The sequence below is a fragment of the Pestalotiopsis fici genome (genome assembly GCF_000516985.1).
Source record: "Pestalotiopsis fici W106-1 unplaced genomic scaffold PFICI_Scf_1, whole genome shotgun sequence".
NCBI classification, from domain to species: Eukaryota; Fungi; Ascomycota; class Sordariomycetes; order Amphisphaeriales; family Sporocadaceae; genus Pestalotiopsis; species Pestalotiopsis fici.
Window position 1 is genome coordinate 463153 of NW_006917091.1, and position 26013 is coordinate 489165.

Sequence of the window (26013 nt, forward strand, 5' to 3'; positions counted from 1 at the left end):
GCTTTAGCGGACATTGTAGTGGCTGCTTTAGTGGGCTTATGGGGCTAAAGGCGCAAGTCTTTTCCACATTCCACAAGGCCATTGCACCACAGAAGGCTTAGGCATTTCAGTGGCCTTCTAAACTCTCGCCCCGCCCTGCAGTGGTAGGTACCTGGGCAGTTTCTTTGGAGACTTTGGCCTATTCGACCACCGCCCGTAGTCCTTTTAAAATGGAACCAATACAACTACGACAACATCAACATCAACAGTGGCCTCCAAATATACATAAAAGTCCATAGACGGTGCAGTCCAACAGTCAATGCATTATCATTGTAACCTAGTCCAGAATCCTCCGGCCGATATATGAGGTGATCTTATGAACCACTACCATGTCTCTTTGTGTCCCATGAAACTTGATCACTGCTCCGCTCGGAACTTGCAGTATGCTCGCGCGCACAAGTGCGTCAAACAGGTATGCGGACGTCGATTCAGTGGGAGTTTCGCCATCTAGTCGTCGGGTGTAACAACTTTGAATGCCATGACATCAATCAGACCTGTACTCATTCTTCGTCTGCTGTCTTCCACATTTGCGCATACATATCCTCAATGACGACTCATTCTGTGTGCTGTCGGACATCTGCTATACGACCATTCTGGATCACAATTTTTTGATCAGCTTTGACAATCATGGATACCTAGCCAAGGCCGTCATTAAGCTAGCATCCAAGTCAAGAGATACAGTGTGGCATTGCGCTATTACTTTCGGGACCGTAATCGTAGCTCTGCCTTTCGAAACTTTCTGTAGAAATCCTTCGCTCTGGCTCTCGGTCCCGAAATCAAACGAAGAGGTTGCTCTGTCTAGCGGCAGGATCTCCAGCGCCTTGAAAAGGATTCGCGCTATTCTGATCCCAATCGTTTAGCATAGTGATTCTATCGAAGCAGAAGCGGCTCCCACGTACCCCTTGCCTCTAGCCGTATAACAATTTGAGACCTCTTTCACAAACAAAATTAAAAAGGCCCATCTCAAACTCGAGTAACTGTTGGTAAAGCTTCTAGCTTTAAATAACAAGGTTGTGCGTCAGGTTAGGGTTGAAAAAGAACTTTGTCCTGCCGAACTGCACCAATATGGCCCCGGACACTATTGATACCCACGTCGCATATACATATCTCATCGATACTGATAGTCCCTGAACCAAGGTCGGAGATGTGGAATAACACATCCAGAATAGTTGAGTTCCCGCTTTCACCCTCACCGATAATGGCAGTCGAGGTCCTCGGCCGGGCATCTAGTGAAATCTTCTACAGCACCGGTTGATGGCCGCCATGGGCAAAGGTAGGTTTCGAGGACGAGGTCTTTAGGCCCCAGAGGCCAGGATGCTGCGCGCGTTCTTCTTGTATTGCACGACGGTTTCTCTTCGAACTCGTGTGTGTAGTTAGCATCAGTACTGACAGTGTACTTGCTTGGGCCTTGCCAGCTCTAGCATGCGTTCTGCATCAATCGGATCGTTCTGAACCCGCGTACAAAGTTACCGAAAAAGTTTGATGGAGCTTGTAGCTGAGCCAGCTATGTGAGCAACGTCACAAACAAAGAGAACAGGGCCGTTGTCCTGGGTCTTAGTAGTAAGTGCGTAATCTCATAAAATATGGGATCATATTTGATTTCTTTCGTCTCCATTTCTCTTTTGGTCATTTCTCTCCGGGCTATTCCTCGAGGTTTTGCTACATGAATCCTTTAAATGTAAAAGTGGGTAAGCAACCCAGATGACCCATCAAGCCGTAGTACGCATCGAAGAAGAAGAAGAGATAGGCTGTGCATAGGGAAGAGCTGGAAACTAATTCCGTCTGAATGTGCTCAAAGCGCTGTCTCCACCAAGGAGGTTCGTCACCTGCCCGGTCGGCTTCTTCAGATGTAACTCAAGGAAGAGCTGCATTGCATGTTCGAATGTGGCTCTGCTGAGTCGCCTACAGGTCGACTGGGTTATTGGTATCGTCAACACCGCTCAAAGAGATCCTATGAGGCCCTGTTGTCCCTCGAGACCTCTGGAGAGGGACGCATAGAGCTTGTTTCTGAGGTGATGCTCCAAGTTCCAGCGAGCCACCCACATTCTCATGTCGTTCCAGCGCAAGAATATTGATTCACCGCTGCGCATTAAGTAGATAGAAGCAAAACCATGCTTTCATTTCGAGCGTAATGTAACCAGAAGGCCTGTAGGTGGTCAGCTCTTGATTTCTGTGTGAGATCAAATGCTTCTGTGGGACAGTACCAGAGGATAGTTATTGGATTATAGAAGCTTAGAAGGTATTCAAGCGATGTTGTTGTCTGAGCATCACAGAGTCCATTCCGGAAGCCGCGTTTCTGTTAATAGCCATTTCATAGCTCAAACCATTGCCATTATTTCCAATGAGACCATCTGCCTCTGTCTGAGAATAAGAATCGTACTACGGAGGTTGCGATACTTGAGAACACACGTGAGTAGACGTAACTTTGCGCTATCATCACACCATCTACTGGAGCCATGGATAACTTGATGTTTAAGAAGGGGATTATGCTACTGGCGATAAAGAGTTGGGGAAAATGATACGGCGGATTGGACGTCTGAAGCCGGGTGGCCTGCTAAATGCATGAGACAAGATACCTGACACAAAAACTCCTGGTATACGTCTAGAAGCACATTTCAATACGTTGAATTATTTTGGATAACGACAAACATTTGATAATGCGTGCAATAAGTACTAGCCATTTTCCAGTGCTCTACTTTATTGACTTGTGCAGTTAGACAAGAGGAACAAAATTCCGTCTACCAGATTTGCCATGCTTTACAGACCTTGATAAGGACTTCGAAAACGATATTTTAGTCTTTATGTCGGACTGAATTAGGAAAAATTTCAATCTTCCTGATTGAGACAAATTACGACATTCCCATCCGACAATGGAAGGCTACGGACTGTCTCAACGTGGTGCTGCCAATGTCAACGGCAGTTGGCCACGGATCAAGAATGCCGCCGCTGAGCGAGAGCAAGCCGAGAGTCCTTGTATAACATGGCAACATCTGAAAAGTGGCTTCTCCGTGACGGGCTCATACAACTGTACAACCACGCCATTCAGGACAATCTCTTGGGCAAGGTATGACACGACAAGCATTGTCATGGCGCACTCTTGGCTGACTATTACCATAGCAGTTGTCCTACCCGGACGGCCTTGCAGGCGACACGGATCTTATCAATACCTTGGGAAAGCTTTTCAACTCTTATTTCCACCCATACATACCCATTTCAAAAAATCATATTGCGACCGCATCTGGGGCAGCATTTATTCTGGACCCTCTGCTATTCAATATAGCTGAAACTGGAGATGGACTCCTGATTACAATTACGGCTTGGAGTAAGTACCAAGCAAATCAAACAGGTACTGCATACCGAGTGCTCATGTTACCCAAATGGCTTCGTTCGACTGGCTAGTCAAGGTCAAAACCTGGGTGTTTCCAGTCTTTGTACCAATTGCCAGCTTTGATGACATCTTCGCGCCAAGATTGATTCAGGCACTAGAAGATGCATTTGAGCAACCGCCATATCCTATCAAGGGCCTACTATTCACGAACCCAAACAATCCATTCGGTCAAGCCTACCCCAGAGAAACCATCGTCGAGATCATCAAGTGGTGCGATAGAAAAAGATTGACCTGATCTCAGACGAGATATATGCGCTCTCAAAGCTCCCGAACCCGGATCTACCCAGCCCGGTACCATTCCTTTCCCTTCTGGAGATAGACATTGCCGAGCTGCGTTGCAAGATTTCTCGCATGCATACGGTTTGGAGCACCAGAAAAGACCTGGGTTCTAGCGGGTTAAGGATGGTAGGTACTTGAATATCTTCTTCTTCTTTCCTTTCTGTGTTTTCGATGCTCATTTTGGAAAAGGGCTGCTGCGTCCTCAAGCAAACAGACCTCTAGCTATTGGCATGGCTCTCGCCTCAAACACTCAAATATCTTCTCTTACGGCAATTGCAACCACAAGTCTTCTGCTGCGCCCCAGCTCCCACGTCTCCTGGAGCTGAACGCGCAGAGACTGATGGATTCCTATATCCAATTGACTAGACTGCTGCGAGCGAGAGGTCCTGAATAGATTCCAGCAAGCATGTCTCCGTTTGTCTTTGCAAAGATTGCACCAAACTCCAAGACGTGGGAGGATGAGGTCGCAGTCCTTCAGACATTCAAAAGTCTCGGAGTATCCCTGTCCTCGGGCCGAGGGTATCACGGGCCAGAAATCGAGGAGGGCTGGGCCAGGATTAATTTTGCCCTCCCACCTTTGCAACTGACAGAAGCGTTTCGCAGGCTTTCGCTTGGACTAGATAGTGTGATGCTGACCGCCAAGCAAGCAGGTCATTGAGGTGCCATGGCGATGCAACTGGACAAGTGCAGTCTGTCCATGGCGTGATTGAGCTCACGCCACTCTGTACGGGCAAAATGAATATTTTTCAGCGGTCCTGACATGCGCCCCAAGTTTTGGCGATACCATATTTCTGCATGTGGCGTTATGTCTAGGACTTCCTGATCTGATAGCCACCGAATGTGAGAGGCTGATGGCAGGACCGAACACCCGTACCTGTTGCCTGAAGCCAGCCTTCAGATACAATCTGCCGTCTACATAGTAACCAACAGGCTGCATTTTAGCGCTGGTCATTCCTCCACGACTGAATCAGTCTGTGCCTCTGGAAAAAAAAGGTGTACTGTGTAGCAAATCCCACTTGGGACAGGCCACCTTTGGCCATACGGAATACTGCAGCGACCATTGGCCACAACCCCTGCCCGCATGGCTGACCTGTAGGTGTCCCTCCCTTGCATATTAGTATGATCCAGGCTGTAAGGTGGTACATAGCGGACAATAGTGGGACATGTTCCTACCTAAGCATCATTACCAGTTGGTCTAACCAGTACAATACAACACTTTCTTTCAAGGCCTTGACGGCCACCCTAAGTTCATGCCCCTCACAAAGAAAATCCTGCTACCTTATTTACCTCCGCAGTTCCCACCTACATGCATACAACAGAACGGTCGTGTCTTTGTATCAAATGACAAAAGTCTGGCACCATTTCTCTGCCTTCCGATGGGTCGTAAACCAACCTGGCTTACCACAAGTGGACGTCTCGGCGCATTTGTCTATCTTTTCCATTTTATTCGGCCATAAAATCCATCTTATTCGGGGCCTCGCGTTCAATTGAAATATGGTAGAGTTGTGATGCTCCGTTTTTGGCTGATGCACAAACGCTCGTTGGTTGTGGGAGATGGTGGTCAAGGTAAATGCAAAGATTGTTGGACCCTGGAGCAGCGTCGACCAGGGGGGTGCGGGCAACCGATGCCTTCGAGGGCCTTTGAGCAACCCTTCCGTTAAGGCTCAAGGTCAAGGGATCAAATTTGGCATCGAAGTGATGCTTCGTGGGGTAGCGCTCGGTAGCTCCACGGGTACACAGAGATGGACACGCTATTGCATTTCCCCACGGACAGGCATACGTTGAGTATCATGGCACTTGCAGTATCCAAGATTGGAGACAAAGCTATGAACAAGTTCTTACTACGAGGTCGAGACAGTTCATAGGGCCTTCAGCGTCTGGTGTCATGCGGGGGAATCACAAAATGCATAGTCAACAGCAAGGTGACCAACGGTAATCCAACATGAAAGCATATGTGCCACCGGCCATGTAGTGTCAGGGGAGTGGGATGTGGACAGGCAAGAAAGGAAAAAAGGTAGTTGTATATGTTGCAGATCTTAACCTGAACTGGTTTAGTGCTCATCAAGTCTACTTAACGGCATCTCTTCATGTGCATGGATGGGTATGTAGGTGCCGTGCCTGAGCAGGCTATTGTTCATGCTGCGTGAAGCGTCCTTGGGTTGTCACAGTGGAAGAGGTAGACACAAATATCAACACCCCATGCTTTAAGGGTCTTTTGGTACTAACCTAGACATGTTTCCGTGCTTCCATTTGAGCTAGGCTGAAGCTGCATGTTGTCACTTATTACCGCTTTAACCCAGTGAGATGGCAGATTCTAGCATTTGAAATACATCCGCCATAGATCAGAGTCCAAACATGATACGGCGAGCACTCCGCATACACAACAGAAAGGTATCGCGCAGTATTCTTCCCATCCAATCAAGTCTGGCCGGCCGCCGACATCCCTTGCATGGCCTCAACCATCTCGTGCCAGCTGAAAGATAAAGAATAATAACCGTGGACTCTTACGCTAACTATTTTCTTACCCAGCAGCCAACCTCCATTCACACTACAATCAATTGTCTACAACATTCGAATATGTCGGCAACGTTCTTCCCGAAACAAGCTGTCAAGTTTGATGGGGCTCTCGCCCAGGAGCTCCAGGGCAATGTGACCGAGGGGATCGCACAAGAGCTTCTTAAAGTCGTGCCGCCGATCAAATCAGGCTTCGTCATTCATGACAATGGCTGCGGCTATGGCTCTATGACAGGCGAGATCATGAACTCGGGCGTCCCCAACGATATCAAGATACATGCGACCGATAAGAGTGCCAATTATCTAGCTCAGCTGCGTTCTACGCTCACAAAGAACCCTTCATGGCCTGTGGAAGTTGCAGAAGTCAACGCCAACGACCTGACGTTTGCAGACAACTATTTCGACTTATCTATCACGGATTTTGTCCTCCTCGGTCTCGATGATGAAATTGGTGCCGCAAAGCATATCCTGCGTACCGTCAAGCCTGGCGGAACTGCAGCCATCGCGGTCTGGAAAGAAAAGCCTTGGCAGGCTGCTTTGAAAGAAGCACATCGCCGTACTCCAGGCGACGATGCACCCATCCCGCCCTTCCTTGCCGTTGTCGACTACGACACGGAGCAGTTCAAGAGTATCCTGAATCAGGCATGTAAGTTGACATTTGGCCAGTCCAACCTCCGAAAGCAGTATTGTGACGGTTCTAATCACCCGGCCCTTCCAGCTTCCACAACCTCTTTGCGCAGGGCTACCAGGAGGATCCTACCAAGGTGCACGCTGGTGTACTGGCAGTGGACTGGATTGCCATGCCTCAATTCACCTCCCACATATCGCACCTGACCGCACAGCTGGCCAGCACTGTCACCATCTACACCCACGGCAATGAGGAGCTCGCCAAGCAGATTGCGCCGATGCTGGAGGGCAAGCCGTGGAAGGCAGACACGCGCAAGATTGCCAAGTTTGCCCTCAAGTCTCCCGGGGATACCACGGTCGAGATCACCTTCGAGGACGGCACCACCGCAACCGAGGCCTTTATCGGCCACGCCCCAATGACGCTGGTGAGAGGCCCCTTTGCGGAACAGCTCGGCCTCAAGCTTTCGCCCACTGGCGGCGAGTACGAGACGAACGGCCCGTTCCAGGCCACTAGCGTTCCCGGCGTCTACGCCGCTGGCGACACGATACACATGTTCAAGGTGTGGCCGAACGCTGTGGCGACCGGAGCCCAGGCCGCTGCCGGGGTGGCTGTCAAGCTTCAAGAGGAGAAGTGGAATCTCCCGTCCATTTTCGGATAAATTTATGTAAGGTCAGAGGCGCATCTTAGCCGGAAGCCTGGCACGACCAAGCTCGGCGTAAACCTTACATTGAAGTACTGGGCAACACCTAGGCAGTCGTTGATGGTCTTGCAGTTGCGCGCCCAGATACTTGATCTGGAAATAATGAAGTCATGTGTATGCCTTGGTTTGGCCTTTGATCATCCAACATTAATTGCGTGCTTAATTGCCGAGGGTCAATGGCAAAACAAATGGCCAAATCATTTCTCTAGGCTTTTTGTTTTTGCAACTTTGTGAACTTCCCCACCACCGCCGTCACCACAATTCCTCCCTAACAGCCCACTATAAAATGCCACCAAGCAGGGACTATTCGAGACCCTCTTTAATGTTACACGCGTTGCTCGTAGATCCGTAGATCCGTATCGTTATACTCATAAGCATATAGCTCCGTGATAATTTTGCGAGCTGCATATTTAATTCAAATTGTTGTCACGGGAAAAAGAAAGAGAACTCAATATTGTTTAACTTTTTGCGAGCTGGACTTGGTAGCTGGCTACAGTGGGGTTAGCCTATAATCAAGTCTAGTGATTGGGGCTTTCGTGTATATAATATCGTACTTGCCATCCTCTGATATGTCAAATGAAAGTACTTCCTAATGTGACTATTCCAGAACCTTGCCCCCAGAGAGCTCTCCGTGAGGTCAAAATCTGGTTGGAATTACATGTACGCACATGCAGGAGTTGCTGTGTATCTGCGAGTGTACTCTGCCTCCTCTCCCACCATGAATCTCTTGGGTATCCCATTAACTGCGGCGGACTCGGCCATGATTTGGTTGGCACAAGCGCGCTCCAGAGCGATAATGTACGCGGCAGCTTCGTCCACTGTCGAGCCGCAGGTAAGGAGCCTGATGAGCAGCAGCGAAATAAGTCAGTCATATCGTCTCCTTTCATCGAGAATCATAATACTTCTATCCAGTCATCGTCCGCTGACCTCAATTGGACGTTGGACGGTGCAGGCGGTGTTGTTTCTGTAAGGGTGGTTGTCGACATTTCTCTTTTCTCTTCTTCCGAATAAGAAAAGTAACTTGAAGAGAGATCAACATGGTGCTATAAATTAATCTACTCACGCGCGGCGACAAGTTTAATAAATGCTTCTGGGCCATCTCGCATGCGTGTGTATTCTTTTCATATACAACGAAGTCACCATCCCATAGCTCGGTTCGAGCCTGTGGATTCGGACACTTTGAATTGGCGTCGGCGGTAGCACAATCGGCCTGGGCCGACTCATGGCTGCTGCAGCTCGGGCGCGGCCCGTAGTTAACCGATGCAACGCTTGGCCGGGGTTCCGGGATCGGAGCGACCTCGGGCCTAAATCGATGACTATTTCGTCCCTAAATTACAATGCCACAACAAATGATATTCAATCTTGATTGTTTGTGTGCGAGTATGTATCTGGTACAAGCATTACTTGGTTTGGGGTATAAGTAACCCTTATGCCCACAGTATAGTATGTAAGCAAGTCGTAGTGCCTGAGTGACACTACGCACACTCAACATTTAATGTGTCGCCCAGCTTATATTGTCTAGTTGCTGAATGAGGACCAACCAGTATTGCCTATATTCTGACCATTTTTCAACATGGCTGCCCCTGCGCAAAAGACTGCCGTCTTTCATCGGTCTTTGACCAAACAGTATGATTTGGCCACAGGCGGAGATGGCATTTATGTCGTCCATGCAGACGGATCCAAAACGTTGGACGGCTGCAGCGGTGCCGCGGTATCCTGTCTAGGGCACAGTCATCCTGTCATTATTGAAGCAATTATCGAGCAAGCAAAAAAACTTGCCTTTGCACACACGTCCGTTTTCACGAGTGAACCTTCTGAGCAATTGGCATCATTCTTGGTTGACCAAAGCGGTGGAGCTTTCTCCAATGTCATGTTTCTCAGCTCTGGTAAGTAAGCGTTCGCCATTTACTTATCGAATAGCCCACTGACGAAATTTTTGCTGCTAGGCTCTGAGGCAATTGAATCAGCTATTAAAGTAGCTCGTCAATTCCATAATGCCAATGGAGAATCTCAGCGTATCAACTTTATTTGCCGGCAATACGCATATCACGGAAACACGATAGGGGCGCTTTCCGCTGGATACAATGCGTCCCGGAGACAGCCGTTCGAGCCCCTGCTATCCAAGGCATTTCACCACGTATCGCCTTGCTTCTTTTCGAAGGATCACAAGCAGGGTGAAAATGAGTCCGACTATGTGGATCGACTCATTCGAGAATACGAAGATATGTTTGAAAAGCTTGGCCCCTCGTCGGTTGCTGCTATTATTCTTGAGCCTCTGTCCGGATCCACCCTGGGCGCGGCTCCCGCTGCCGAGGGCTACCTTGCCCGGCTCCGAGCGCTGTGCGATAAGTACGGCTCGCTGCTGATATTCGACGAGGTCATGTGCGGCATGGGCAGAGCCGGAACCCTCCACGCTTGGCAATCGCTGGGCGGTGTCGCGCCCGACCTGCAAACTATTGGCAAGGGCTTGGGGGCCGGCTACCAGCCTATCTCTGCCGTTTTGGTAGGCGCAAAAGTGCATCAGATTCTTGAATCGCAACAATCGACGCATCCGTTCATTAGTGGGCATACGTACCAAGGCCATGCAATTGGGTGTGCTGCTGCCTTGGCTACCCAACAAGTTATTGTTAATGATAACTTATTAAGCAACGTGCAAGCAATGGGCGACCTTTTGGCGCGCGAACTCCGAGATCGAACGCCTTTATTGAAGGAGGTTCGAGGTGTGGGACTATTCAGGGGTGTAGAGTTTGATACGCCAGAAGGGGTTGCTATAGCCGCCGAGGTATCTCGGACGTGCTTATCCAACGGCCTTGCCGTATATCTTTGCTCACCAGCGACTGATTCTATTCTCTTTGCACCTCCCTTTATTATCAATGAGCATCAAGTTCGGGAACTTGTTGACATTTTTGTAGCCTCGACGAACCAAGTGCTTGCAAAACAGGGCTCGGTCTAAAGCGCTTTCGTACTTGCGAGTTGGTACCATACAATGTTATTCATTCTTGAATTAATGCCAGTCCAAGTCCAAAGAAACTCGTGCTAGTCCAATCACATACACCCAATAGTCCGGGATGAAGAGTCAGATCCATGCGAGGTTGACGTGAAGAGAGCGTATTGGAGTAAGGGAAAGAGGGTTGGGCAGTATTAGGTCATTTCATTCATGGTCATTTAGGATAACATACATGGCTCCGTATCGTTCAACTATAGGGAATATATGGTCTAATTTTGCAATATGCACTCGCTTTGCGGCTTGTGCCGACGAAACATTCTTAGTCAATTTGGCTATCAAATGTGGAGGATTAATGGGAATTCAGTGTATTCAGTACAAAAGATCGGAACCGGCTTTACGTGTCACAGGGCACAGGCGGGCAATATAGGCTTGTGCCGTGTAGCAGTATATTCAGTATATTCACTACAGTTCGACAAGTTTACGCGTAACTGATTCCCCGTTACGGTAGGTTGATTGCCAGGACATAGTTCGAAGAGCTATAATCCAGGTTCCAAAAGGTCGGCGAAGACAAATCGATACCCAGGCAACAAAATCTGGAAAAGGCCATTCAAGTCTCTAGCGATCCAATGCCTTGGAAAATCATAGCATAGACGTCATGGAAAATTCAGGGACCCCAAGGAGGTACTTCGACAGCGAAACGGGCGTGATTACTAGACAGAAAAAGGTCAGCAATCCCACAGCTTCTTGAGCATATCAGGTGTATGACTTACTCGGCGTTATCAACAGCCTCCTCTGGATCTTCCAAAGCAAACTTTTTACACATTTCCACACCGTAGCCATGATCAGTCGTGCCGAGAACATCGCGAAAGTGCGTGGCTTCATGGACAATCGTGCTGCCAATTTTGTCAACATTTAACTCATGAAAGCGGCTGCATTGACAGAACTTGAGACTTACTCCCATTGATTGCGGTGTTGTCCAGAGGGCGGGTTCACCGCTTCGTTGAAGTAGACGCTACAGATTTTGACGTCTCCGTACGTGTTGCCGACTGTTGCAATTACCACATCACTGACGCAGGAGCAGTCGTAACTAAAGGTCGTGGCCAAATCCGGTGCGAATTTCTGTGGTTCGACTTGTGAGCGCTTGTGTCCAGCGGATCCTAAAAGTATTGATGATGGTTTAATGCTTGCTCACCTTGAAGGCAGTCAATACACGATTGTACCGCTCAGTACTAAAAGTGCCGTACCAAGTGGTCTGGATGTCGCTTCCGTTCGGATTATCTTCCAGGTGCTCAATTGCGGCGAATGACTTGTTTGTGGCTCGGTCAATGGCGACCTCGAGCGTCGCAATCTGCGCATCGGTACATGATGTAAAGGTGGCTGCCCAACTCATTGACAGGAGGGCCACCAGACTCGATACAAGAGAAACCTTCATCTTGAGTACTTTGATGTCAGTGCAATGATTAGTTTTACCAAGGAAGGTCGTGGTTTGGAAGATCTTATAACGGTCGATTTGTTGATTAGAGTTGTTGCATGATGATACCCTTGCTGCTTGGCAGAGGCTCCCTTGAGGAAGGTCACATTGCATTGCCCTTGGCCGCACGCCAAGGATTTTTCGCTAATCTCAAGATACGGCCGCGAAGTGATTGGTCGAGCGCCCGCAAGCAAACTCATGTCTCTGTAAAATATAGTGACAAAGTTGCCTAAAGCCACTATAAGGGAGCCTTTAACGAAGCTTGGCGGATGAAGCGACCAAGGCAAGATCACGATTCTTTCACATGAATGCTACATCTATTTCCACTGGTCGCGTGATCATTGATACGCTCTTATTGTCCAAACTAGGACCATGACACCTTCGCTCTCGAGGGTCCTCAAATGCTTAAAAGGGCGTTATGGAACAATGGCTTTGATTTGCCCTCGACAGCTAGATGTCACGTTTCACTGTCTAGATTAGTTTGCCGTTTCGACTTAGCAAGGGATAGTGCTTGATGTACTTTGTTCAGTATCCGAGAACTTCCTTGAGATTTCTTACTCGACCATATTCAATTGGAGATTAGGTGGGCGCGGAAGTGATAGAGATCAGACGGTGTTCGTGTTGAGTAGAATTGCATCAGAATGCCTGGAGCGTTGCCTGGGCCGTGAATCGGTTGGTGGCACACAGTGGAGCAACGGGTCGGTCCGCAGCACAGTTGGTGCCATGCGACCTTGTAAGCTGCGCTTCTTAAAAAGACGATTTGGGCGGACGTTTTATATGCTTAAAGTATCGTGACTTGGCAGGGGCCCAGCTAATTCTGAGTGCATGACTACCTAGTAGGTAGGTACCTGATATCTGGTGCATGCGCGCCACCACCTTTGGGTGACTCTTTATTGTGTGGTAGGATCAGTGCATGTTTGCTCGTATTCCGATGAGTGAAAGTGCGGGGCACATTAATCGTATTCTTAAGCACTGCAGGCCTGTCTGGAAGTAACCAAACGACATGTTAATGCTTAAAAGGAAAATGGCAGTGATAAAAAAAAAAGTGGGAAGAATGGTAATAATAATTAAATACATGTTGTTCATACTCACTCATTTCATTCATCGAGTTTGGCACGTTTAGCCACCCCCGCCAATTTGAAAACAGTGTCAACTTCGGACTCGCAAGTGTCGACAAATAGCGTCACGTATTATTGTAATACAATGAAATCACCAAAAGTACAATGTCGCTGCGCTGGTGAGTAGGCACCTCGAGTCTTATATTTCCATCACAATTAAGATGATTCATGTGTCGAAATGCCGCTCGGTGGGTATAATGATTTTACTCGCAAATGGTCCGGCGTCCCCAGCGGTTGCATCTCCTTTCTACCATAGCGCCGGTGCGCCACCATGCGGTCGCAGTTCCCGCAATGATGGTGCACATGGTGTCCCCAGTGCCTTTTATAAGGGAGCACGACACCCCCGAATGTGATCAAGAACAGTGCCCCGGCCCCGACACTTGAAAGATTAAAAAAAAAAAAAATATGTCAGTTTTGCTGGTTGCCAACATGTGTGTTGAAAGGCGGAATCGCCCAATTTGCGACAGATGGCTGTGAGCACTTACTGTGTTGCTGTTGACGGCTTCTTCTCTACCCGTGTCTCTACCCGCCTCATGCAAAAGGGACAATCGACCAAATCCGGTTGGTCGCCTAGTAGATGTAAAGGTGTTACAGTGTCAACATCATTGAACTTTGGTATGGCTGGAGTCTCTCCCGGCACTGGAAGGACTACTGGCTGCAGGCCATCCGAGTCGATCGCCACTTTTTGCTCGGGAATAAACACTTCTGGGAGACCACCATCGTCAATGACGCGAGGTGCCGCGTTTCTATGGCAAGAATATGTCGTCAATTTTGGCATCTCGAGACAATGGAACCACTTGATGGACCTACTTGGCATCTTCTTTGCCCTGAGGTGTTGAGGAGCTTGGTCTTTCGGCGGCCGCCTGTACGACTATCTTCTCCACGGTGAATACCGCGGGGCTAATGTCTGTGTCCGCTTTGTTGGACGGAGGCGGTGATATTTGTTCTTCAGCAGTCGTCGACATTTGCGGGGATTTTGCACTACCGGTGCAGCAAAGCTAGCCTCAGTGTCACGGTTTCCGATGACATGTAAACAGAGAAAGAGGAAAAAGGACAAGCTTTTTTCTTTTCAACCACTACATTGCAAGAAATGATTTGCAACTGTTTCCTTGCACACGAGGCTAAATCCTACATAGTAGCTGGAATCCTTCTATTATGAACTGTAAGGGGTTTTCTTTAGCGTCCTTCCCCACTGAAGCCATGTGGGAATCACCAGCACTAAATCCTTCGTGCTGACTGACAATGCCCAATGACGACTTAAGGAGTGGAGAGCTTAAAGTACCGGCTTGTTTTTTTTTTTTTTTTTTTTTTTTTTGTTCGCGAGGTTTCGCGAGACAACTCTCACCTTTCGGGTCTAGCGGGCTGGCAGCTCTTGGTGTGTCTGCTTATATAATACCAGATACTCGAGTATGATTGACCTGAGCGCTCCCTAGACTTGATAGCAAGACAGCCCGCTAGGCCCAAAAGGTAAAAGTGGCCTCGCGAAACCTCGCGAAACCACCCCGGTAGAATGTATAATGAAAACGGAAATCTGCACTTTATTCTGGCTCAACCGGCGGTGAAAATCCACACTATGATGATCATTTGATTGACTTTGGACCGGATGGTCGGTGTTATTGAAAAGTCGGGTAAACGTTGGTCGGCTACTACATCTGTGCACGTCTCTGCCAAGCTGCTACACCTCCTCCAGCATAATAAAAGTTACACAGTAGAATTAGCACAAGCCCCATATTACTTTGCTCTGGGGTGCCTGGTATCTTCCCTTATCTTTTCTATGGTACGATACGGCTTATAGAAATTTCTAGCAACTGGTTCGGGCACCAGGCGAAGAACCTTTATAACAGCAAGTATTGAGCAGCATAAAACATATGGGAAAGTACTTGCTAAATCACTGGATCCAAATATGGGGCTTGGTACCGACCTAACGTTTATAATGCTGGAGGAGGTGTACAGTGAGAGAAGATTCCACGGTCCCCAGTGTAGAGTTTGAATCGGTGCCAAGCAGGTTCATATAGTGTGTCGGCACATGTTGGAACACAATGATCAAAGGAGCATGATCCCAGCTCCATCATTTGGCGCTTCATGGATCTGATTGATTCTTACTAGCGCCACGAACTGCTCATATGCACGAGATGCAGCGGGTCAATCTCACAAGAGTATTTCATCTTCTCGATCCGTTCTTTTCAGCCCACTTTCGTTGCCATTGCCTTTTCAATTCAGAGACTGCCCAAAAGAGTCACTAACACTAACGTATAACGCCGTATCGCTCGTAGCGACAACCGTCGCAACCTTGCTCTTCTCAATACCCTAGGTGGTAGCCCTGTCGTACCCGGCTCAATCCGACACCACAAGTCGTCGCTAATAGATCTTGCGGCATCGCCGGTGCACTGCCGATACGTCTTCTATCCGGCCGCAAATGGCAACCCACCAGCCTCGGACACCTCGACGGCACACAGCAGTGCCCTCGCCGCGTCACGGACATGCACCCATCGAGCGAACGCGTCAAGGCGATAGGATCGGGAGTGCACAAAACCGGCTTCCATGTCATTCTGCTACTGACATTGAGATGATCCAAGTCGAGCTCTACGTCACGGTGGCCAAAACGGGCGGCCGGGAGCAACGAGACAAGGTCAAAGTCGCGCTTGGTCGACATGCACCCCTAGATGGTCCGCTCAATCAGGACTTGACTTGGAATCCATTAAGCCTAAAGTATAATCCCCGCTTACAGATTTCTCATACTTGACTCGGTCCCACATCTATGGACCGTACACACGCCCCCGTGGCGCATCGCCAAGCTCAAAGCCCATGGTCGAGGAAAAGCTTCCAATGCCAATAACACGCCTCAGCGTTTTGCCATCGTATAGATCGTTTCAGCAAACTCCGTGGGATTCTCATACTCTCGCCCTGCCGACATTTTCAGGGTGTTTGAAAGCTCTTATTTGCGAGACATTTTGAGAAGGGGTCCAGCAAAGTTTAGTTGGAGTCGAAGACAACACTCTTCAAGGTAAGCGTCGAGCATACATCCTCTCATGGATGTCAAAGAATTGAATTGACAAGCTTTATTGACTATGAACATTAATCGTTGCAGCTTATCCATAACCCACAGTTTGAAAACAAAAGAGTGATGTCATTTGAATGACCAAGCTCGAGTTTGCCGAAGAATGGACCTTGGAGTAGAATTGGAGAACCTGATGAAGATGAAACTGGACTTGACCATCGAGACACGAAAAAATAATGAAAGACTTGGTGTTGGTCTCTAACTCAAGTCATCCACGAATGCTGATTGTTTGCCTTGGACCATTAAATCTTCGACCATTTGAGTAGAATAGCTGCGGCAATGACCGGCAGAACACTGACTAGTTCTCCCAGTCCGGCGAATTGTGGCGGAATTCGAGCATTGACAAAGGCTCCCGCAGCCAGCAAAACGGCGAAAATATTGTACACGAAGCTCCATCCAAAGTTGAAGCCGATGCGTCGAATTGAAAGTTTACTGAGTTGTATAATGGTCAGAATTCCCAACAGATTAGGGCGCATGAGAACCACGTCAGCAGCTGACTGCGCAATGTCAGTCCCCTCGTTTATGTGAACGCCGATACTAGCCTGAGCAAGAGCGACAGCATCATTGGTGCCATCACCGCAGAAGATTACCACTGGTGCCTCGGACTTCTTGCCAGCATTGCTGGTAGGGGCAAGCAAGTCCTTGATGAAATCTTTCTTCTCTGCAGGACCGCAACGTGATCGTACATTGGTGTCGGGAATGCCAAGTTGTGCAGCTACACTGCGGACGGCCCCATCATCATCTCCAGACAGGAGTGACACGGTGATGTCTCGTCTTTGTAGATTCGCGATAGCTTCCAAGGCATCCGACCGTAGGGTATCCTCCAGACCGAAGACTGCAGCCAGGGATCCATCAATGGTAAAACAGAATGTGGTACAGCCTCGGGCGAGAATAGCGTGCACTCGAGGGTCATTAGATACCCCTAGCCAGTGCGCATTTCCCGCTCGTAACACCTGACCCAGTGGCGTTTTGCCTTCCACTCCCTTGCCAGGAATTGACCGGACATCATCAACTGGGGCGTTCAGAACAGACATTGACCTGAGGTGTGTAGCGACTGCAATCGAGACCGGGTGCTTGATGCTGCCCACAAGACCAAGCAGAAGTCGGACAGTGCTCCTTCCTTCATGCTCGGTAGTCAGGTCTTCGACAACTACGGCCAATCGACCCTCGGTCAACGTGCCAGTCTTGTCAAACACCACATGAGACGTCTTGTGGGCAATTTCGAGAGCCTCCGAAGACTTGAAGATGACACCTCGGTCTGCTGCTCTACCACTCGCAACCACAATTACCATGGGTGTGGCTAATCCGATGGCGCAAGGACAAGATACAATGAGGACAGTAATGGCGTACGTGATGGCATTCACCACGGCATCTGAACCCGACTGGTTCTTGACAGCCTTACCGACGGCAATCCAGACCACAAATGTGATTACTGTGATGGCCAGAATGACCGGTACAAAATAGCTTGCTACCTTGTCTGCCATTTCCTGGATCTTGGGCTTGGATAGTTTGGCCTCGTCGACCATGTCCGCAATCGAGCTAATCGTGTTGTCTCCAGGCAGGCGGGTCAGGCGTGCAACAAGAACACCTGGGCCATTGATTGATCCAGCAATGACTGAAGATTTGGGGCTCTTCTCGATAGGCCTAGATTCTCCTGTAATCATAGACTCGTCCACATCTGATGAACCAGAAATAATTGTGCCGTCAGTTGGAATTCGTGAATGAGGATTGACTTTAAAAGAGTCGCCATATTGAAGTAGTCGACTATCAATCTGCGTCTCCTCCCCATTTTCGGTGATTAGTGTAGCCGTTGAAATCTGCAAGGATCGAATGGATATTGACTCGATGGCCTTTTGACGTGCGAATGCGCTTACCCACCGACCGACCATGATAAGGGTCACCAGAAGTGTGCTAGTCTCGAAGAATTCTCCCGTAGATAATGGCTTACCAGATGCCATAAAGGCAAAGGCGACAACCGAAAAGATGTAGGCTGTTGTAGTGCTCAGGACGATCAAAAGATCCATCTCAATAACCTGGGAAAAGATCAAGGCTTTCAGGCACTTGGGGTAGAAGGGACCGGCGACCACAAACTGAATAATGGTCGCAAAGACCAACGATATGGACCCATGGGTGATCTCATGCTCGTAGAGAGGCGCCCATGCAAGGACAAGGACGGGAACGGTCAGTATAGCTGACAGTAGAGTCATGTAGCCAACGTTGCGGACATGCCGTGACCCCGCCGCAAGTGTCGGATCACCTCGCAGAGGGGCAAGATCCAAAGGGCCTTCGGTGCCGAACTTATTCAACAGGTCTCTGGCTCCTACAATCTTTGGGTCAAAGACTATCTGGACGGACTTTTGATCAATGGCTGACATTTCCGTAACCCCTGCGGGGTAGTCCATTTCCAAAAGTCTCTGAGTATTTCCTTTTGGAATCACAAGGATCGTAGAGCCATGATTGATGATGCGTTCAAACTTGAACTCTGTGCATCTCTGCATGTATGCTATAGTGTCGGCGACAGATGACGTCCCGAGGTCCAAGTCGAATTCGGCTCGGGACAAGACTAGACTGGTCTTCAGATTCTTGATTGTAGTAAGAGATCCTAGCGTGCGACTCAGCTTGGTCTCACATCCAGTGCAAGTCATGCCCGATACACTCAGAATAACGTGCTCGTGGCCAGAGAGTCCATCCTCAAGATGCTTGGCACTGGTATCATGAGACGAGATCTCGTTGGTAGTCTGGACCTGATCACAGCGCGACTCTTTCTCCTGGCAGCAAGCATCTGCGCATGAGCTTCTAGTGCCAAGATCCTTGGCACTCTTGAGAGAGATGTCTGTGGATCTTGGCCTTCTTTTTTCTGGTGACTTCTTTCCGTAGCATTGGGAGCCGGTAGCGGCACTAGGAGAGCAACATGAGTCGTCGAAGACACGGCGCTGGGCCCTTGAAGCACGATTCTTGTCAAGGGATGAACGAGGGGTTGACACACAGCAGGAAGCTTGACCCAGAGCTATCAAGGCGGAACAGATACACTCGAGAGCCTCTAATCGAGCCGCAAAGCGTGAGCGAACACGGTTCTTGTGTTCGTTACATGGGGTCCCGTCGCCGCAACCATCGCTGCTGCATGGAATACGTTTCTCTTCGCCCCGACCAACGGCGACTCCCCGACACTCGCGAGCGGCTATGCGATCCAGGCAAGACGTGTCACAACAAGGAGATGTCTTGCCATCACAACAGGCGGGCTGCTTCGGTTCTTTGTCGGCCCGGGCAGATTCAACACAGCAGCCGTCAGTGCAATCACCCTCGCTCAAAGTCTGAGCAACCTGGAAGCGATTGATCGCAGCTTGAGGGGAGTTAGAGCTGTCTGCCATAGGCTCTGAGGCGCAACAACTGCCGCCGTCGCAGCTGTCAACAGTCTTGACAGCATCCAGTTCTGTGTGGGGTGGTCCACAACAGCCAACCTGGCAGTCATCAACACTTGCAGCAACAGCCGGGGTGTCAGAGGCCAGCTTGCAGCAGTCGTCAGTACTAGAGTGGTTAGCGTTTACATCTTCAGTCGCATCGGCATCAGTAGGCTTGCAGCAACTGCCAACCTCGATGCTCGTGGTCTTGGAAGCCGGCGCAGGAGGGTTGGGGCCAGCGTCCGCGCAATTTACTGATTCGCGGACGGCCGGTTCGGAATCCGCGCCGAGAGCGGGTGGTGGCGTGCAGCCATCACAACAACCCATAGTGCTAAAATCTGTCGTGGTTATCGTTGTTGTAAGATGTTTATGGAGAAAATCACGAGTGCAATTGACCACCAATCTTCTGCAAGTTGAAATCAATGACAACAGATGACCAAGATGCGGGGCAGAACCAAACATAATATGTTTCATATGGGCTTGAATAACAACTGCATGAACCCAAATGCAAGCACGGCATTCACCGATCGCGGCTCCCTAGCCAGATGATGCAGTGACAGGCCAAGCACCGCTAGGTACCCAGGTGGGATAGGCGAACTTGGCGGACGGCACTCGTGCAAAGGACTATCGATGGAGATGAGGATGAAAGGACAGATGGACCTGAACCCTCAATCTATAGGTAGCTATTGCTTTTGAACACATGAGGGACCAGATGCAAGCAATTTACAAATTGGCAGTGTATTGGTGAAAGACATACCTGGTGGGTACCCACCAACCCTATGTACCTACTGTCTACCATCCGACGATTGTAGCACCTTACAGGCAATCTTTATGCCCCGCAATTTGGTGTCAGGGGACTACCCTCGTCGATGCTGGGGCATACTTTCTTCAATATGTGTCCGGAAATGGCATTCGAGCTTCATCAATTTCCTGTGAGCTTTGTGATGTACAAGATTCCCTTAATTCAGTAGAACCATCATGTTCTTCAATTTGGTAAGTATCTCGGTCTTGTCAATCCTAGGCCAAGACAGGTATACTGAGTCACATTGAAATATCCATAATGCTAACATATCGACACCCCTTACTTTTCTGGCGCTCGCTTGCTAATCCGCGTGCCAACAACTCAGGTATGGGGCTATTACGATCTTCCTGTAAGTTCCGTCTAGGCGAAATGTCAGCTCAACTCAAAAGGGTTTATACATTGTCCTTTTTCGCCTTTTGAGCCGCCTCGAAAGCTGCAACCTTCTTTGGATTTCCCTCTAATCCGTTCAACGTAGCCTCGGAATTCCCTGGGATCTTCATTTCAAACGTGTCTTTGACGACCGTGTATTGATAATACCCACACCTCGCAATGGGCAATGTCTTGCGAATATCGAGAATACCGTCTGTGAGAACCTCGTCTGCGATATGAATTGCCTCAACTTTACCGATAATGATATCAACGGTTCCAGTCGGAGAATTGCCCGGTAACCGGATAGTAGTGTGGTATTTACACTCAAACTTGACCGGGCTTTGCTTTACCATGGGCACATTTGATAGCTTTGCCATTTCTTTCTCGAGGCTGGCGCGCTCAAACTCGTCGACACCATACGGAACCTGCTCAGCAGTAATGTTCATGGCCTCGCGCAGGTCCCAGGTGACGAGATTCCAGCAGAAATGTCCGTATTCTTCAGCATTGATGACGGTATCCTTTCGATTTCCTTCTTGAGTCTGATTGGAAGAAAAAACAACGTATGGAGGATCGAATGTCAAGTTGGTGAACTGGCTATAAGGCGCGAGATTTGCTCGACCATCTTTGGATACGGTTGAGATCCATCCAATTGCTCTTGGAACAACACAAGCCTGTGGTTTCTAGTCAGTGTCTGATGCTTGCGGGTGAAGCTATCGACATGCCTTGAATGGATCATGTGCAAGTCCGTGGTCGTCTTCGTTGGGTCTGTAGAACATATTGCTAAAGTATGTAGTCGTGTAAGAAGTGAAATGAATGTTCTCATGCAGATGTTCACAGATTAAATGTAGTTGTTGTTATCCGTAACTCGATAGATGAGGTGGCTGCGAGATATTCACTTATAATGTGAACCGCTTCGGCCACGTCGGTTACCTCGGTAGCCTCGGGGGTCTCGGCGGCTTCGGTGGCTTCGGTGCCTGCGAAGTGGGCAGACATCACGAATGTCGTGACTAGTAGCCACTCTCATTGAAGTGAACCACGGCGTCAAACGCGAGTATGCCGACATAGCGAAGCTAAATTGAGATTCAACATTGCGATACATCTGTACCATATCCACCAATATCTGTACAAGTCTGACAGCCTCAATGACGTCATGGCACGACCAGTATAAAAGGTTAACCGCATAATTCGGATTTGCCCATCGGAATTGAAAGTAATAGCATGAAGGAGAAGTAAACCAACTCTCCATGCCATCAACAGCCTCTGTGAGGCTGTACACGGATGGTGCCATGCATCGCCACTTATGGCGTATCGCGGCTATACATACACGGCCCAACTTCCATGGAGTCTATTCCTTTCCCCTTTTCCCTATCGAGGTAGATTATAGCCGGCTCGACTATATTTTCTGGCCTGCATTGTGGCCTCGATGAGCCAGAAAGGCCATGCTGCGATTGCCAGCATACCCCAATGCATGTGTTGAGCTAGCCACTTGACAATCTGATATGCAGCTGGCAGTTCTAAAAAGCTTGAGCTGGTCGGGCACGAATGACACCCCGCCCCCTTCCAAACCCCACGCTGGTAAAGGTCTGTATGCCAGCTGGCTGCCCGGTGCTATCCTCGTATTTATCACATCGAAAAGCGCTTTGCACCTAAGGTATTTTATATCGTTCCACCCCCTTTTGCATCTCTCGCTTCTCTGCTTTCATATAAATTGCGCTGCAGCGCAAATGTCCGACAGTCCGCCTTCAGGGCTCGCCGGGGAATTTTCCTACTTTCCCAAATTACCAGCCGAACTCCGCCAAAAGATATGGTTCTCATCATTTTCGCCCCGCACAGTCGAGATCCATGCCTGTAGGCCTCATTACGCTGATGCTTTCCGCTATGGCCCCAACGTTCCCAAGTGGCAGAGCCGATGCACGAACCCGTCGCTTTTATCTGTAAATGCGGAAGCCAGAGCTGTAGCTTTGAAACAATACATCAAGTTGCCGCTTACGCGAGATGTGCCCTATTCCAACGCAGGGGATGGGACGGAACTTGATCGTGTACTGTACTTTTGTCCCGACGAGGACACGATTGTGGTACTTGGCGACATGGACTTTCATCGAATGACGCTTCTATTATCGGATATGCGTCATCGTGACCCATCTGGCGTAGGGCTCCGACGCTTGGCCATTAGTACACGCTGGATTGCTTATCCAGGAGCTGGTCGAGCAATTCACATGTTTATAAAAGGGCTGTGCCCTGAGTTGGTTGCTTTGGTATTATTTCTTTACAGCGACACGACACCGCCGACGACGTGGACCAGCGGCATTTGTCACTTGGCTGATTATTCCGAGAATGAGCAACCCGAACAATTCTTGATACGTTATGGTCGAGAACTTCGAGATGAAGAAGGGAATGTAATGATAATGGGGAAAAGCCCGGTTAAACTGAAAGAGCTTGTATTTTGTAAATAAAAATAACAGCCAAATTAATGAGGAAAATGGAAATAAATGAAAGAAGAAGAAGAAAAGCAATCCAACACAAACCATCACGGCTCATGAGGCATTATAATATGGGCTATCACAACCCAAGATGCCTGCTGCTTGTTTGGGGGTTGATTGTTTTGTACGTCATCAAGTTGATATTTAGTACCGACCTCTGCAACTGCGAAGAGATGAAATCGATATTTGTCGTTTGACATGCTTGAAGTACAACGATAATGTCCTTTTACACTCCCAGATCTGAGACCCATGCTTCAAATCACGAAATAGCTCTGCTTGCTCATAAAGGAACCTGTAGCTATGGTCTTGAAGTGGAAGATCATAATAAATCATGTCTACACGTATTTTGTATCAGTCTCAGCTATAAATGTCAAATCAGAGAGAGAACAGCTCTTGGAAGAAGTCGATGAGCGATGATCTTGATTCTATCATTTAACCAGACGTTGATGCATGTGCTTCTTTAATTTCTATGAATTCTTACATTTTATTCATTCTACTGATCAGACATCTAATGCAACGTTCAAGGTTTGATCCTGCACATGGCCACATTGCAGGCGAGAGAATATGCCCAATCTGAATGCCAGATACTAGCCACCATTACAGAACAAGCTTGAAGTCATGTTGTAATGGACGCGTTAATTTCGCTCCTTCTTGAGTGTGATGATTCTCTTCTTTCGTGATTATATTGAAGGGCACAGGCAGCTGAGTGGCCTGTGTTACAAAGGCTCTCAAGCGGCACTCGGGCAAACAAGCTTTGAAGTGCCGAGCGCTAACATCAAAGACGCTAGTTCGAGAGTTGAGACCAATAGCAATCGTAGTTGCGACACTCACTGAGAGTTGGCTGGAAGCGCATCCATCCCTACATTAGCAATGCAGTAAAAAGTGCTTGCACCGTTGACGCCAGAAGGCAATCCAAAATGCCTAGAGATGGAAATCCAGGCTTGGGCTTCTTGACATTTACCTCATTAGTATTTGTGGCGCCTGCGCATCAAAAAGCGCAGGTGCCACGCAACCATCCTCTGCGCATCGGAAGATCTTTGAGCCTACCATCGGACTCCCTTTTTGTTCTTTCTCTTCTTCTTTCATTTTCCTAAACGCTTTCTCTCCCTCCCTCCTCTTGCAAGAGAGATTAGACGGTGTATTCCATCTCGACTAGTGGGCAGCATTGTGGCCTATCAGAACAAGAATCCTGACTCGTTGGAGCTGCTCGTGTGATGTGCATAAAAGAGCTCGGAATAGGCGAATCCAATGCGGGGCACCAGCACTTAAGTCGCGGGCCCCGCTGTTGAACATGGACATGGGAGTCGGGACTCATTGGGCGACATCTGTAGGAATTTGGTATACCGGAAATGAATATTGATCGAGTTTCAATGTTGTATTTCACAACAAAACTGTTGAAATCCAGTCGGTTCACTTTTCAACCGCCAGAGCCTCAAGGTAATTCTCTCTTGGCCTGTCTATAGCAACGTTGCAAGATGTCTTGCCATCCTGCCACATCCTCGACGGCTGCTTTGGGCCTTTTTGTACCACGCTGGACAGGGTTGACCGCAAGTCTAGGCCGAGTATATTCATTGGACATTTCCCCATATGGAATTTGATCTCTTGACACATGCTTTTCTTTCATCGCCCAGCACTCACCCACCCCTCCACAATCCCTCCTCATTCTGCGTCCCCATCGCCTGTTCGGCGGGACCATCCGAGAAGAAAAAAACCCCCGTCATCTTATCATTATTGCGACCGAGTGCTCCTCCCCCGCGTAATTTTACCTCGTCCTCCTGACTCCTGCATACTGCCTACCCAGGGTCGATCATGCAAGCATGTATGCGTCCATTTAGAATTCGAGGTTCGTCCCATGGCGACAATATTAGGTTACGTGCATCTGGCGCCGATAGACGCCCTTGATCGTCAAATCCTATATGCAAGTGCTTCTTTAGTGATGCAAGGGGTTCGCCAAGCTCGAGGATCCTGCAGTCTAGATAATCTTTTTCAAGCGGTTCTGGCGTTGAGACAGTGGCTTGATTATGTAAGTTGTGCCACCAGCTTGCTATCTACTGGAATGCGCATTTGCACGATTAGCACGACCCGACCGACTACCTGCCACCAAGTCTTGGAAAAAGAGAAGAGAATCCCAACCGCTCTGCATTCTTCTGAGTCAGGAGGCTGCCATGTGCAGGCGCGCCGCGCCGTTAGCAGGCAATTGCCGGGTATCACAAGGGCCGGTGAGCGACTGACACTGGAGTGGGTTATAATGCGGTGAATGCGACGCTGCGATAAGGCAACTCCAACACAGGTACCGCGTGCCCCCAAGGCCACAGTTCTCTCCATTTATGACCCCACGACCCTGTTGTACATAATCCAATAGAACCTTCCAACGCTCCCCATCCCAAGGCTGCTAATCTCGGTCCGTTGGAAGCCCCGGCGAACGCGCTAGATTTGAGCCTCCCCTCCTGACATATCAATAGTCGCAAGTCACCTTCTCTGTCCGTAGTCGGGCCATGTCATTTGGGCCTGTCGTATGGGCGAAATGAAACATCGCGGGCAGATTATCAGGTCTCTAGCATTCCTGGTGGTGGGCATGGACCCATGTTTTTGTTGGCAAAAATGCACCGTCCAAGATAGCTCCGGCCTCTCCTACGGGAACAACAGACCACACTGGAATGCAAGTGAATATCCCTATCGTGGTTGAGTATCCATATTCCTGCGCTTTGCTGGGGGGGCACATGACAAAGGGCAACGTTGCCCGCCATATCATGGATCACAGTCCGTCGGACTGGGCTCTAGAGGTGAAGGAGAGAGGAGTCATCGCGTGCCACCACTTTTGG

At 49.0% G+C, this 26013-nt stretch overlaps 6 protein-coding genes across 6 annotated transcripts; 3 read left to right on the top strand and 3 right to left on the bottom strand.

Moving 5' to 3' along the window:
• Positions 1-3416: 3416 nt before the first annotated feature.
• PFICI_00155 (uncharacterized protein) lies at positions 3417-3662 on the top strand (the record flags this gene model as incomplete). Its single annotated transcript, XM_007828736.1, has 1 exon — positions 3417-3662. One exon carries the CDS (start codon positions 3417-3419, stop codon positions 3660-3662), a length of 246 nt encoding a protein of 81 aa, XP_007826927.1.
• Positions 3663-6283: 2621 nt separating this feature from the next.
• On the top strand, positions 6284-7506 carry PFICI_00156 (uncharacterized protein; the record flags this gene model as incomplete). Its single annotated transcript, XM_007828737.1, has 2 exons — positions 6284-6866; positions 7007-7506. The coding sequence occupies 2 exons, from the start codon at positions 6284-6286 to the stop codon at positions 7504-7506; spliced, it is 1083 nt and encodes a 360-aa protein (XP_007826928.1).
• A 1615-nt stretch (positions 7507-9121) lies between these two features.
• Positions 9122-10501, top strand: PFICI_00157 (uncharacterized protein; the record flags this gene model as incomplete). The annotated part of the gene is made up of 2 exons (XM_007828738.1): positions 9122-9434; positions 9495-10501. The coding sequence occupies 2 exons, from the start codon at positions 9122-9124 to the stop codon at positions 10499-10501; spliced, it is 1320 nt and encodes a 439-aa protein (XP_007826929.1).
• Positions 10502-11261: 760 nt separating this feature from the next.
• On the bottom strand, positions 11262-11927 carry PFICI_00158 (uncharacterized protein; the record flags this gene model as incomplete). The annotated part of the gene is made up of 3 exons (XM_007828739.1): positions 11262-11388; positions 11451-11614; positions 11688-11927. 3 exons carry the CDS (start codon positions 11925-11927, stop codon positions 11262-11264), a joined length of 531 nt encoding a protein of 176 aa, XP_007826930.1.
• A 4457-nt stretch (positions 11928-16384) lies between these two features.
• Positions 16385-19867, bottom strand: PFICI_00159 (uncharacterized protein; the record flags this gene model as incomplete). The annotated part of the gene is made up of 1 exon (XM_007828740.1): positions 16385-19867. One exon carries the CDS (start codon positions 19865-19867, stop codon positions 16385-16387), a length of 3483 nt encoding a protein of 1160 aa, XP_007826931.1.
• An 867-nt stretch (positions 19868-20734) lies between these two features.
• Positions 20735-21704, bottom strand: PFICI_00160 (uncharacterized protein; the record flags this gene model as incomplete). Its single annotated transcript, XM_007828741.1, has 2 exons — positions 20735-21382; positions 21642-21704. 2 exons carry the CDS (start codon positions 21702-21704, stop codon positions 20735-20737), a joined length of 711 nt encoding a protein of 236 aa, XP_007826932.1.
• Positions 21705-26013: the final 4309 nt, after the last annotated feature.